This window comes from Tachysurus fulvidraco, chromosome 2 (assembly GCF_022655615.1).
Source record: "Tachysurus fulvidraco isolate hzauxx_2018 chromosome 2, HZAU_PFXX_2.0, whole genome shotgun sequence".
Classification (NCBI taxonomy): domain Eukaryota; kingdom Metazoa; phylum Chordata; class Actinopteri; order Siluriformes; family Bagridae; genus Tachysurus; species Tachysurus fulvidraco.
Window position 1 is genome coordinate 5,275,081 of NC_062519.1, and position 15,398 is coordinate 5,290,478.

Genomic DNA, 15,398 nt, shown 5'->3' on the forward strand with positions numbered 1-15,398 from the left:
AAGTCAGCCATGGGGTCAAACGTCCACACCGGGTTTTTAGTTCTACAAACAGAATTAATGGAGTTAAATCAGCATCAGATTTTAAAAAGATGTGAACAAAACCAAGAATCTAGATGCACAACAGATTATGTGCCTCATAGTGTCTGTAGTCCTAAATGATGACATCAGTGGCCGCCGTCGTCTGGGACCAGACATGTGGGCCATTACCAAGTGGAGGGCATTCCACCACCATGAGATCACCACCACCATCCCTTCTGGGAAGAACCAATAAGAAACGGAGGAGAACAAAAGCGCCCCATCCCAGGACCCCCATTAACAGTCTGGTCAGGTCATGCGAAACACAGAGGGGCTCTCTTCCCTCGAGCAAACAAAACTACTGCAGCTTTCACCAAATGTTGTGGCAGGTTCATGATTATGTGCCTCGGCCCAAAAAATAACAGTAATTTCAAGGTACACGTTTCAGCAGGCACGGACGTAACGGCATATGGCTCGCGTTAAAAACTCACGTTAGATAAATAAAAAAACGCCACACACTCCAGAGCGAGCGGTGACCCTCAGTTATACAGCTTGCCCTTGAAGATTTATTTGGCTAATAACAAAAGGGTACTATAATTTATGCTGTCTACTTTAATAAAAGCCCGAAGCAGAACAACTGTTAAGTGAAAACAAATCTGAAGGGAAAACATGAAAAAGAAGCCACTTAGTTCATGAGTTAGCTCCGAGATCTTTGAGCTGCAATTAAAAAAATAAAAAGATATATAACCCAATACAGAGGACCAAACTGGTTCATTTTACTGGTCAATGCCGGTGGTCGCTGAGTCACTTGGGTGGGATACAATTACACGGCATTATCTGAAGCTGGTTTGTATAAGTATACGGTCAAGACGGAAGAGGTAATAGCTTGGCTGCCATATGGAAACCCTGAGTGCTATTAGACGAATACATTTCCTTCTGATTACACTAAATTTGCATCATGACACTTTTAGGAAGTGATTGTATTAAAGCATAAGATAAAAGTATCAGATTAGAAGAAATATATAAATGTAGCACAAGTTTTAAGTGTGGGGGACACGGTGGCTTAGTGGTTAGCACGTTCGCCTCACACCTCCAGGGTTGGGGGTTCGATTCCCGCCTCCGCCTTGTGTGTGTGGAGTTTGCATGTTCTCCCCGTGCCTCGGGGGTTTCCTCCGGGTACTCCGGTTTCCTCCCCCGGTCCAAAGACATGCATGGTAGGTTGATTGGCATCTCTGGAAAATTGTCTGTAGTGTGTGAGTGAATGAGAGAGTGTGTGTGTGCCCTGTGATGGGTTGGCACTCCGTCCAGGGTGTATCCTGCCTCGATGCCCGATGACGCCTGAAACAGGCACAGGCTCCCCGTGACCCGAGAAGTTCGGATAAGCGGTAGAAAATGAATGAATGAATGAAAGTTTAAGTGTAGCATACCGCTCAGACGAGGACTGTTTGGTGGGATGAGACTGCCATCTGATTCTTTTAGAACAGGTTAGAACTTTCCTGGAGCAGAGAGGGTCAAAGGCCTTGCTCAAGGGCCCACCAGTGGCAGATCAGTGGTGCTAGGGCTTGAAAGCCTCAACCTTCTGATTAGTAACTCAGAACCTTGACTGGTAAGTCTCCACAGCCCCAGATTTGAGACATGCAGCAACAGACACTCACTTGACAAGTTTGAACAAAATGCTCAGCACACCAAAATCAAACCAGATCCTCCTCCTCACTCCTGGATTTAAACAACTACACGAACATGGGAACATCCAAATCCGTTGCGGTCAGTCTTGTGCCCCCAGCCTCCTCTCCTGCACATACATACATACATACATACATACATACATACATACATACATACATACATACTTTCTCCCAAACAGAACACGTGCATGCATATTCATGAAAAACTAAAACCGTTCAGTGCTGGAGGGGATATTTGAAGTTCCATTCCTTTCAGACCCCCACCATCCTTTTATTAAAGCACTCACTTACTCCAAGGCAATGACCTCACTCTGCCTGCTAAAGGAAGTGTATAAGATGTTCCCACTTAAACAGCAGGAGGTCACCATATGGTTTACGTGATTGTGGCATCTCAAATTACGATTCCATCAAAGGCTAAGACGACTAATAATCGGGAACATGGACGTGGCATTTACAAGGACCGTCGCTGGTTTCAGTCGAAATCTTTCACCATGACATGAAAATATTTATTGCTATATTCATAGATGGAGGGAGTAACATTTCCATCTATAACAAGGAATAAGAACAAATGCAATAAGACTCTTTGGGTGGTGAGGATCTACGAAAACGATCAGCAACGAGGTAGTGACCAGATGTCTGAGTCACTTTTACAATCACTTTTAAGAAATAGCACATCTTAAGGGTTTTATAGATGTAATACTTAATGCATTTATGTATTAATCAATCAATGACCTCATGGAATTTAGCCATATATTTACATTTATAGAATTTTGGCAGACACCTTTATCCCCGAGCAACTTACATTTCACCTCATTTTTTATACAGCTGAGCAAGTAAAGATTAAGATGTGGGATTCGAACACTCGACCTTCTGACCGGTAGCTCGACAACTTAACCAGCAGGCCATTTATAGAAAGACTAGTTATCACTTACGTTCCAACAGTCACTTGGTCACCAGGCCTTCTCAACACCGAAGACTGCTTTCAAAAATGTCAAATAAAAACGTACCCAACAATAATCTTCACCTTAATACGTCAGCTATTGTAGTAGAAAATGACTTCTATAAAACTTCTAACCAAAAAAAAACCAAAACCTCAATATTCAACGGTTCTGTATTATAAGACATTGTCTTGTAAATAATTCAAATCCCAGGAATTAAAAGGTCTTTCAGTAGCGTGTATACAGTGATATTGTAATCATTAGATGGTCAAACCCCTAGGCTTAAGGATAACTGTCCGATCGAGTGATCTCGAACGCTTCCAACGACAGCAGCAAGGGATCACGGACAGCTGCTCGAGCTGGGCGTAGATCCAGAGATGTGCTCTGGATGCAATTTTCATTGCTTGCATTTCTCATGATTAGAACTGCTCAAACAAATTGTCTTGCATACACATAAGGTATCATTGTGCTGATTGTAGAGATCCAGATCTGCTGTTCATTGTTGATCATTGCACCAGATCTGTTGAAATAACGACAGAACTAAAAACAGGCATCTGTTATCCAGGAGAAATCCCACCCTCGTGCACTGTACCGACTTACAAACACAGCTGAGAAAAGCCGACGGTTCGGGTCGGCCGTGTTAGGTAAAGGTTGGAACAGCAAGACGAGAGAGCTTTGGGAACAGAAATAGATATCGAGCGTCGGGTTTCGGCGAGGAATAAAATACCAGATGCATGTGGTTTCCCGAAGCGTTGATGTAAGAGATTTTGTTATCAACTCGTTTGACTGCTTGTTCTAGTAACAGCAGCTGGGAAGGCTTTGTTTATTTAACTGCGTTCAATGAGCGTAATTTAATTGGACAATTCTGGGAAAAGTGTAACACAGCCTTAGCTTTAAAAGACCGTGATTATACTTTGAGCATTTACATCATTTTATTTCCTTCAACCGCAAATCTAATCGGTCCTCACAGCAGCCTGGGTTCTTCGATACGTGACTTCCGATTAAAAGCCTGCCTCCATCAACCGAGAGACACGGAGTGTTCTTACACTTGGCACTACACGCTTCACTATTCATTCATTCGGTCTTTTAGTTTACGACGTGCTTCGTGTATTAGAAAAAGAGATGAGGTTTGGCTACTGTTCACAAAACAACGGTCTGAATCTAAGACCGAGATGCTGGTTGTGTGTTTCATGAAAAACAGGGGAAGGACTTGTGTGTAAGAACCACACACAAGTACACAAGAGGCATTGCGAAGAAGGGCAGAGAGAAAGGAGGGAAGGAGAAAAAAACACCGCTTCGCCTAGCTGTAGCTCGGGTTTCCAAGTCTCGAACGAGGACACAGTAGTCCTGTGTAGAGCATTATGCGATCTGAGAAACCTTGTATTGTGGCATTATGAGGTAGAGGACAAAAGCCAGGAATGGACTAGAAACTTGTAGAGCTCTCAGTAAGAAAGCTTTCTGAGCAAGTCTTTGTAACAAGCAGGACTGACATTTTTCCAAAAGGAACAAAAACGTTTTAAAAAGCACCACAGCCGAGCAAAACAGACAACGAGAGAGGAACAGGAACCGCAAAACGAACGGACTAGGAAGAAGTTCGCACCTTCAGAACTTCAAGAGCACACACGTTAAAGCTAAATACATCAGGCTGATACTCTGATTTTGTTCCTGTGGTGAAGACAGACAGACATCGACAGTTCCGTTTACGTTTATATTCCCAAGCGGGATAAAATAAAAATAAAAAAAATTGCACCAATAATCTAAAAAATATTTTGTTTAGCTTGAACATTTCTCTTATGAATAGATTTTAATTTGCTTAACACACATTTTATTACAGTACTAGACCAAACCTGTCAGTAGAACCTCCTCAGACTGATTCCTGCTGAAGATTGACAAAACCTGGAGAGGAACCTGATGAGGTCTTCTGCTGCTGGAACTCACCTATCTCAGGTTTTAACATCTTGTACAACTGAAGATGCTTTGACTCATTATGCTTTGAACGACGGGTTATTTTCCTTCGATCGTGCCCACTACGGATCTACAGACCGAGTAGCGTGAAGTCGCAGAAGATCTGAAATACTCTAAAAGAAACTAGATCATATCTTAAACATTAACTAAACTTCTTGATCGGAAATTTAATGATGTGATGCACCGCGATGCTGCCGTCCGGTTGGTCGTTTGGATCGTTAACAGAACGAGCGGGTGTGTATTATTCATCCGTCATCCACACACTGCAGTACAATAAAACTAATCCATAAAATTCTAAGATTCGATTCCAATCTGTTTAATTTTTTTTTTTTAAAGAAATGCAACACCAGACTGAAGCTGGTTCAGCTGCAGAATGTTCCATGTTAAAAACAGCACTGCTACAAGTCAAAGCCAAGCAACACGGCCTACATGAAGCATCTAAAACTAGCAGCAATATAAAATGCTAGGCACGTCTCATTCTGCCATGCGACTTGTACATCAGGGGGAGAAAATAAATAAATAAAAAAATCATCATGAGAACAAAGATGTGATCTTTTGTTGAACTCCGTCGTCTCAACTTGCCTTCTTGATGAATTAAAAAAGGCTTTCTGACTTCTTTGGTCTGACGTCATCCTGGTTAAAGTGGCCAAAATAAATAAAACAGGAGAAGGGGAAACGGTGTCTAAGTACTTACAACGCTCAGAATGTAAAGCCTTATGATAAATAGAGGTGAAACACACGCAGCAACAGACGATTACAGTCTCCTCAAACGTGCCAAATAAAAAGATTGTGTTTCTATGGGTTTCTTTGTTTTCATGTTTTACTTGATCTCATAAAATTCCCCCGTGCTCCTGAGCCATAATTCAAACAGCCAGTGGTAACTTACAGTGGGCAATACAAGCGTCTCTAAAAGGTTCTGAATAAGCACCGGCCTTCAACCGAAGGGGGAGTCTCTAGGCTGACGGAATTCACTCGAATTCTTCCTCAATCTCGCTGCTTCGTTCGAACGTATCGGAAACGGCTAATCACGAGTGGTCTCTATTCCGCACAGGCCTGTGGATCGTAAAAAAAAAAAAAAAAGCTCCACGGGTTCAGGTGTGCGGACAAGTCGGATATGCTTTTGATTATCGAAGGCCTTTAGGGCAAAAACATTTAAAACACTTGCGGCCTGTAGCTTAAACACGCGCTCGGGGAGACCTGGTACGGTTGTGTAAACTCTAGGCAGGGATGAGATCATCAAATGCAACGCTTTCAAGCACAGGCTTAAAACAGATGGCATGTCATGAGAAGGTAAAACATTAACTTTAATCTTACACCGACGCACTGCATGGGTCTAAAGAGCAGCATGACCTATTGCTTTTTTCCACGTTTGGTGAAAAGAATGCTGGAGGAGCCATGTCGCAATCCTGAAATCATCTGACGCGAGACGAGAACGTCTGCCATTCATCTGCAACCCCATCGCGACGGTTTATATACACGCTCCATCATACGAGAGAGACATACAGAGAAAAGTCCAGCGTTCAAAGCCTAATAAATTAACTGTAAACTAGGTCTCCCATAAATTAGCAGCTGCTCTGTGGGTCTGTGTGTGCCTATTAGCTCACCCGTGATGTCAGCCAGATTGAGGGCAGGAGTTTCCTGCGCCTGTGGCAGAGACCCAGGCGCTGCTAAGGTCAGTACTGCACTCCAGAATGACACAACGTGGCCTTCGGTTCCCATGGCGACGGGGGTAAGCATTTCCTGTGCTGACCTTGGAACGGTCCTCTTTATTAGTTGGCCTGACACACGCACACCAAATAGCCAAAGGCAGAAAACACACACACGCACACACACAAAACACACACTAGCCAAAGGCAGAAAAACACTTTCTGCCTGCCAAAACTGGCACAGTCAGCTTTAGGTAATGGAAGAGGATCAGAAATGTAAATGCAGATGAATGAAAGGTGAAACGACTGCAGCTTAACAAACACAGTCATGGCTTCTGACATAAAATGCTGATAAGGTTGATGGGGTACTTTTTTTATGGGTATAACAGCAGACGGGGAACAATAGTTTTGAAACGGGGTACAGCAGGATGAGAGCACATCAAATCAATCTTCACAACGCTTCATTCTTCTTTAGAGCCAAGATCGTGAGAGAGACGGTGGGAGCTAACGATCGAGTGCTGAAACTCTGAGGCATTGGGTGTGGAGGGATGAAACCGGGGCAAAAAACAAGCAGTCTACTGTAAACATCAGGAATGCATAGTGGTATCAGGTATCTGACCGATACTGTGCTCATATAAACATGAAGGGATGGGGGGCGGGGCTCAGATGGTCACATGACACTACGGGACAGTAGTAAGACTAACGATTTTGCGATTAAGTAATAAAAGATGTGTGTAAATATCTAGAGAATAAATTATAGCATGTTTCTAGAGTTAAACATCTTTTCAGCACTCAAACAGCACCATTAATTCTGTTCGTAAGAGATATGCGAGCTCGAGGGAGAACGTGGTCGTTAGAATGAGAGCGTTACGCGGAGGGTCAAGTCATCGTACAGAGAAACTGCTGCGGGCGAGTCTGAGCAGTTCAGCTGTGCGAGCACTGAGCTCTGAGACATTCGACATGTTTAAAGCACTACGCTACGTCTTAAATTCGGACCGAGTCGTTCGCTGCTAGCGGCACACAGCCTTACCAAAGAAGTAAAAAAATGTAACGTGATACACCTGATGGCCAAAAATAACTAGGTTGTTATTTCATTATCGGTATCGAGGAGAACTCGGGCTCGGTCTGAAAAAAAAAGGCATTCCTGGAAAGCACCAAAAATCAGCTAATCGTCTAAGCTGCATGTCCTTATACAAGATAAGGTACAAACTCTGCCGTTCCAATGTGGTGAGGTAGAGAGGAGAGGAACAAAAAATGCAAGCTTTCTGTTTCAGTCTGACGTCGAAGTTTCACAAATGCCACACCGCTTTTTTTTGTTTGCAGCGAAAATAAAAGGCTGCGCTTCTTGTCCAGGGCAGAGGCTGAGATTTGAGTTGCGCAGGCATTTCCACCTTCCCAGGTTTATACGGAAGGAACTTCCTTCCTACGAAAGCCCTGCCCCGGACGGTGCTTCCTGCGTTCGGGTTACAGCCACATCAGCTGTCTTTTTCCACTCGCGCTGCTTTCATTCAGACAATGAGAAGCATGGAGCACGACCTCCAAGGAGGATGTGATCCTGAGCGTATGTGGGCTGAAGTTCTATCACCATGGAGATGTTAAAATTGAAAAAAAAACATGTTAGTAGCTTTCGGTGTTTTCATGCAGGAGTTTCCTTTGACAAGAATTCCAGAGCTTTGGGAAGACTGAACATAAACTGTCACTTTTAAACCAGCCCCCGATGAGGGAGGATAAAGACGGTCACAGTTTGCTCTGTGTGTGTGTGTGTGTGTGTGTGTTGATAATAGGACAAACAAGGGTGGCCAGGTATGAATGAAGATCCAGCAAGACAGGTTTTGCGGTTTTGCATGCGATGTGGTTTCCGATACAAAATCAGGGTCAAAAAATACAGCATGTTTATTTTTTTTCCCCTCTTTATGTAGGTCAATAAACACCATACAGGACAAATTCAACACTTCACTTGCACCTTGTGAAGGTTTACGATAACAAGCGCTTTACCGGCCGGGAAATCTGTGGTTTTCTGTCGCCCACCGAACCTGCGGCAGATCGGTTTCACGGTCGACGCTTTGATAAAAGTTAGGAAAGTCTATTACCGGCGCATCACCGACCAACACAGGTTTATTTTCCTGCTTCTAATGTCCTTGTAAACTAAACTGCTCATACCGAGTCCCAGCCTTCGTGCTCGAGAGCCTCATAGCCCCGATTACAGCCGAAACAGTTCATATTCCACAGAATAGCCTTTCAATTCAGACCAGCAACACGGATGGTTCTGGCCGTCGCTGAGGAAGAACATTTTTTGTTTGATAAAAAGGCCATTTCTGTCTATTCCTGTCCAAAAGGTTAAAAAACGAAGACCTAAGTAACGGAAAAACCGGAGTAGAATAAAATAAAATACCGTGGGGTACCGTTACTAACGGTAACAGAACAAGAGGAAGTAGAAGAAGAGGAAGAACAAGAAGATTATGAATTAGAAGAAAAAGGAATATGGAGAGAAAGAAGAGTAGGAGGAAGATCAAGGAAGACACGACATGATGCGTATTCTTTTATCTCAAAGTAATTAACTGTACTCAACCACGAAAGTTTCCTTCCAGAAACATTAAATAAACCCCCAGAGAATCCATATTAATTTCCCCAAGTCCCTGCAGCAGCTGTTACTATAGAAACACTAACATTAGGAAAGAGGTGCGTTAATAAGAGCCTGTGATTTACCTTACAGCCGGAACCACATACCAGAGCAGCGGATCTGGAAAATACATCAACGCTTTCTGAGCAATCCGAATTCCCCGACGCTGTGGCCTTTGCTGGATGATATGATCGAGTCTCAGAGTGTTAATGGTGCATTATATTCAGAGCAGGACTGTACACATTACAAAAAGGAACAAGCTTGTGAACATCTATGTGAGTAAAAAACTAAATCGATGTTCCAGCAACAGTTTTTTAATCAAATCCGTGTCTGAGAGAGTTTTAGCAGCTATGCTATTTGATCACACTGGCCATGAGGTAGATACGTGGTGAAAATAAACCAAGAGAATGTTTCACTTCTGCCCCGTCAGCATTCCAACAGAATGACGGCGTGCGCTGAGATGCTTTTGATCAGGACCTTGGATGGTGTGTGAAGGCTTCACGATCGACCCTTCACCACATACGGTCAAGATCTCCTTAACTTCGAGGAAGACGTGTGGAAAAACTGTGGACTCGTTGCTTACTCTGTAACCGAACACTCGACGTCGACGCTTAAGACGAACGACGCTAGTACATGACTCGACGTTTCCGATTAAAGCCATGGCGCTGTTGAAGGTCATGAGGTTTACGTGTTAAAGAGCCTGAGATCAGTGCAGCAGCTGGTTTGAAGCTTAAAGGTGCAAGTAAAAGCAATCATGTGATGGATTATTTGTTTTAAGGTGATTGATAAGCTGAAGTCTGAAACTAAAGAGGTGGAGAAGTAGCCTGAGAGATCAGGCCCTCTGAAGCAGAGGCGATGGGAGTAAAGCGTGTGGAAGTTGGGCAGGACTGAAGGACTGCATGAAAAGCACTGAAGCTTGGAGGGAAAATCACTTTTCGAGCAGCATGTCCTCAAATCTAACCACAACTAGACAAGGACTGCCTGGACATCTAGAGGAATGGAGAAGAACTCGCTAAATCACTTCATCAGTCACAGTTTGGACAAAAGCCTGACACTCGTCCACTGACAGCACCGTAGAGGAAGAATGACTGCCGCTTGGTAACGGAACGAGATCTGAATGAGAACCCCAGATGTCATGTTTAATAAGCTAAAACGATAGCACCGCCCACAGCACGAGGCTCAGGCAATTACCCCACACACCAAAGCCATTATCATTACTGCTCATCACTGATTGTAGATCATGTCATTTAAGTGCTTCATCATTAAGTACTCTGCTTAATGCTTCATTTTTCTTCAGGTAATGCGCTCAAGATGGCAAAAATTTAACTAAATGTCCTTTTAACTGTCGTTTGCGTTTTTCGATCGTCCTGAATTTGGCGCACAAACTGTTTCTATCCGATCCGACAGCGAGCACAGATCCTTTGACACTTTTACCTACAAGAGAACAGCATTATTAAATAAATGATAGCAACACTGACACACGACAGAAAAGCTGAAACTAAGCAAACTAAGAAAGCAGCAGCAATCACACAACCTATCGTCTTCCTCTCTGGGCTTGTTCTCTGGAGATTAGACTCTGGCATGGTCTGATTTATTGAACTCCTGCTGAAGCTGGATCTGCAAGGGAGGCCTGTGGCGGCTTGCGGTCGTCATCGTGATTAAAGGCCCTAGAACACCAGTGAATTCCTTAGGCATGATCGCGTTTTCTAGAGAAACTTATTTGTTTAGGCTGAGTTCAGTGGATGCGAGGAAGTGCTAGGCTTTCAACAGATTCCAAGGTCAGGCTGCTAGAACAAGCCTCTGCAGAGCAGCAATGTTTTCTTTTTCTATTCGATAGGTCAGATCTCCGCTGTGATTGAGGTAGAAGAGAGTTCACAGCTCCTTGCGAGACAGCAACCGTGCACTCGATTCTGCTCCTCTGGTGAAATTTATGAACTGCAACCGGTGCGGCGGCGGTTTCTTTATAGACGTACGGATTACAGACCTCCTTCGAAAGAGATACAAAACGCATCGGTCTTTGTCGAGGAAGAGTCGACAGAGCTATAAATACAGTGAAGCAAACCGCCATGTGGGCTGTGGCTTCTGAACGAACGCCGTGAACCGAGGCTGAACTTCAAATGACCATGTCAGGAAAGGAGAAAACAAAACCTCCAAAAATAATAATAATAATAATAATAATAACAATAATAATAAACCAGATGGAAAGGCACTTAGTGCTGAGTGATGTCACACAGCCATACATCCTCCGAGCAACAGCACCTTCAGGTTATTAGACGATCATAAAAACAATGGATTCTGCCCAGATCTTTCACTGATTCATGAACTTGAATGAAAGCTTAGGAAACTGCAATTTCTGCTCCCAACAGTAGGCAACCTCAGAAAAATCAAGGAGACCACAAGGGCTATTTTAAGATATTTCAAATCCACACTATGATTATATTGGAACAGGACTGATGAAATATTCGAGTCAGACGCTAAGCCACAATTGAAGACGTGGTGAAACGAGAGCATTAAGATGTGGAAAGTGAGAAACAATACCTCGTCTGTCAGTGTGCGCTTCGGGGTAAATCAAACATGTGTCTTCAACATAACAGGATTCCTCAGCTAGACGCTTCCCAAAGTGAAAACCATCTTCTTGCACTTAATCCCTAGCCTTCAACGGTAACAGGTCAAAGTTTTGTATGACGCAACAGCAGGAAAAACGTTACAGGCTTGTGTTTTGGCCGGTGGTTCCTAGTCCATGACTAATGCTGGATTAGTGCAGCTCACAACAAACCAGGGTCACTCGGATTTTGCTCACGCAGACGAAAACCATGCTTCAGAACATAATTCTTTTGTCTTAAGCTTGGCAAGCGGTCTTAATATGATGTGTTCAATGGCGGACGTTTTAGCGAGTTCGAAAAATCATATAATCAACATATAATCTGGCACGAAGAACATGGTATCACTCCATCACCAACTGAGATGAGTAACACTGGATACATGAGTGTTAAACACATCAAATACTTGGTACAAAAAACACACTTACTTCTTCCATGAACGAGCAAGAAAAAAAGAGGGGATATGAGGACTTGTACCTGCTTCTATCTACACTTATATGACTTGATTCAGGATAATCTGCTGCCACCACAACAGACCGAGCACCAACCGGACAGACGTTAACGATCGCTTCACATTTCCTCAAAACGCACTTCTTTCACACATATTTAACTAGCTGTATAACCGTAAAATATATAAAACATGAACACACTAAAAAGCAGGTCCACCCGGAAATCAAACCTGTCGTCAGGCACGCTTTCCAGACACGAATCTATATCTAAAATGTATAGAGTCAGTGTAAACATCATCTCCTGAACAGGAAGAGACCATCAGCCAGGACACAACTGTGTAAACCGTGTCCTATGGAGGACGTCCATCTACTTCCTGAGTAAACGGGTGGGATGATAAAGCGACGTGGTTTCAAGCTAAGCTGAAAAGATGACTACAAGGAGATCAAGTGTTGCTAAGGAACTAAATATAAATAATACAGAAAAATAAACTGGCATGTGATGCGTCACATTATCTGAATCAAAAAGCATATCCGTGGAAGCCAAGTTGAAAAAGGAGCTCACATAGGTAACAAGGTAGATCGGCAAGGCTTGAAAAAACAAATTAGGTTCGGGGGGAAAAAAAAAAGTTCTGGGAATTCACAAAGAATTCAGTTTAATAAGACAGACGCATGTTCATGCTCATGCCCAGCTCAAAGCATGCAGTCCAAAGGGGATTATTTCCTTCCAGAATGTTCTCCTTTCTAAGCCTTTCTCTTACAAAGCCCCAAACATTCTCCTGATAAATGAATTCAGCCTCAACATAGTTTGCATGTTTTTATAAATGACGGCATGACAAAGTTTCCACATTGTTTACCTCGCGGAGGAACGGATCAGACTCAGACTTCTGATGATGACGACCGATGAAGCTAAACTTAGATAAACACGTGCTGTAAAACCAGAATCAGGATTTTTATGAAATGTATCACAAGACACTGCGGTTGCAGGACTTTAGGTCATTTAGTCTTAGTCTTCAGTAGTTTATCAAATCAATACAGGGTTATTTTCCCCCATTTCAGATGATATCACAATGCCAATTTAATTTCCCATATAAACAGACTAAGATGGCTATTATCATTTGTTTCACATAAAAATAAATTCTGGTAAATTGCCAGTCAACTTTATCAAAGAGGGCACGGTGGCTTAGTGGTTAGGACGTTCGCCTCACACCTCCGGGGTTGGGGGTTTGATTCCCGCCTCCGCCTTGTGTGTGTGGAGGTTGCATTTTCTCCCCCTGCCTCGGGGGTTTCCTCCCCCGGTCCAAAGACATGCATGGTGGGCTGATTGGCATCTTTGGAAAATTGTCCATAGTGTGTGTGTGTGTGTGTGTGTGTGAGTGAATGAGAGAGTGTGTGTGTGTGTGCCCTGTGATGGGTTGGCACTCCATCCAGGGTGTATCCTGCCTCGATGCCCGATGACGCCTGAGATAGGCACAGGCTCCCCGTGACCCGAGAAGTTCGGATAAGCGGTAGGAAATGAATGAATGAACTTTATCCAATTAAACACTGGTTTGTCTTAATTTTCTGTCATTTTTAGTCATTTGTTCTAAAGTAGAAATTCGTGATGTTTTAGTCTTTCTATCATTACAAACCCAATACATGTGTAGAGCGAGTTTTTTAGGCATGAATGGTTTTTCATTTTAAAATTTCAGCCACTTCTAATCTGTTTTTTCCCCGTCAAATTTCACCTTTCGAAGTTAGAAGAAAACTGAAATCGATACCGTTTTAAACCTCAATATAGAGTGATTAGGTACTGGGAAGAAGTTTTGCATTTTCATACAATAATTTTCATTGATCTCAGAACCGCTACTGATCTGTTTTATTTAGACTCGTATTTATATCAATTCTTGCCTTTTATTAATGGAATAATTGCCATTTTTAGCACTTTAACCTCCTACATAACCAGACCAGATATGAGGTGGGAGGTGCAACATTGGTATTTTATCCACCTCTAATCAGTGCTTGCTTGAATTGACTTGACTTTCCTGTCAAATTTCTCAGTTTTAAAGTCAAACAAGCGATTAAAATGTAGTGCGATTTCGATCCCTGACAAAGAAACTAGGTGTTAGAAAGGGAAGAAGATGCACATTTTCACATAGAAACAGACTAGGTGTGTAAAGAGAGGTGTCCAAGTCTTTTCATTTACATTTCGATGTGTTTTAATCCAATTTTGCTTTGACATTTCTTTCCTCCTACATAAACAGACTAGGTGTGTCCATGTTTCTCATTGTTTTTTCTGGAAAATGCTGATATTTCGAAACACTTTAATTACTGCTATCTTGACTTCATTATTTGTCAGAATTTGCATTACTTCATGAGTAATGTACTCATTTTTCCTGTTTTTTAGGGCTGGTGTTTGAAGAAAGTAAATCCAAAGCAGTGACAGGTGCATTTTAGCCCAACTCCCTTATATCCTCGATCTAAACTCCAGGTAAGCAAGTAAGTAAGTAAGTAAGTAAGTAAACAAGCAAGCAAGCAAATAAATAAATAAATAGATAAATAAATAAATAAATAGATAAATAGGTCTAAACTCCAGGTAAATACTTTTTTTTTTTTTTTTTTTAAAGGAGACCTAAACACCAGGGAAATAAATAAATAAATAGATAAATAGATAAATAAATAAATAAAATAAAGACATTTAAACTTTTTTTTTTTTAAACCATGATGTTTTGGGGTTATTTAAAGATTGCAGACAGGGTGTAAGAAGGAAGGCTGAGCTTTAATAAGGTGCATTAACCCAAACCCAGGTAGATGTTACCTATGGAGACGAGGCGGATGTTCTCGCGGTCCAGAAACTCGAGCGCCACGGAAACGTTTTCCAGCTTCATCTGGCGAAAGGTTGGCCTGGGGTGATACTTCCGGTACATTTTCTTCTGGCTGAGCACCTCGAGCAGAGCGATGAGCCGCAGCCCGTCGTTCAGGTCCATCTGCAGGTCGGCTATGCGCTTGTTTACGCACTTCAGGTGCTCGTTGCACCAGCGCGTAAACGTGTTCTGCTGGATCTTCTTCCACGGCGCGTCCTCAGCCAGGTCTTTCTCCGTAGCTGGCATGTTGTCCTCTAGTATATTTAAGCGTATTGTATTTGATCGTCAGTGCGCGCCTGTGGGAGGACGTGAGTGAATGTGTTTGTGTGTGTGTGTGTGTGTGTGTGCGTTATGTCGCTCTACCGAGCAGCGTCTGAACTCTACACACACACAGCCCAGGATCTTTCCCCGTCGCAAGCGCATGCGCACTCCATACCACAGTGACGCCACTTAATGAGCGCTTTATCTCAAGCCTGAGAGACACCTGGTCATCTTAATCCTGCATCTTTGTGACGTCACCTCTGTGAATTACCTTTTCATAGCATTTTGATATTTCATCGCTTTATTTCTCACCCTGACTTGATTTCTCAGCAAAGCTGTAGCTTGTAATGTAGTCCCACCCCCACCCCCACCCCCAAAG

General features: G+C 42.9%; 1 protein-coding gene across 2 annotated transcripts in view; it reads right to left on the reverse strand.

The window, feature by feature from the left end:
* LOC113656402 (filamin-B) overlaps window positions 1-15,191 on the reverse strand; it is a 66,902-nt gene extending 51,711 nt beyond the window's left edge. For both annotated transcript variants that reach the window (XM_027167670.2, XM_047810075.1), the window contains exon 1: window positions 14,713-15,191. In XM_027167670.2, the coding sequence (XP_027023471.2) occupies window positions 14,713-15,004 (292 nt within the window). In that variant the 5' untranslated portion in view covers window positions 15,005-15,191. The remainder of the gene's footprint in view (window positions 1-14,712) is intronic.
* Between the last annotated feature and the right edge of the window lie 207 nt (window positions 15,192-15,398).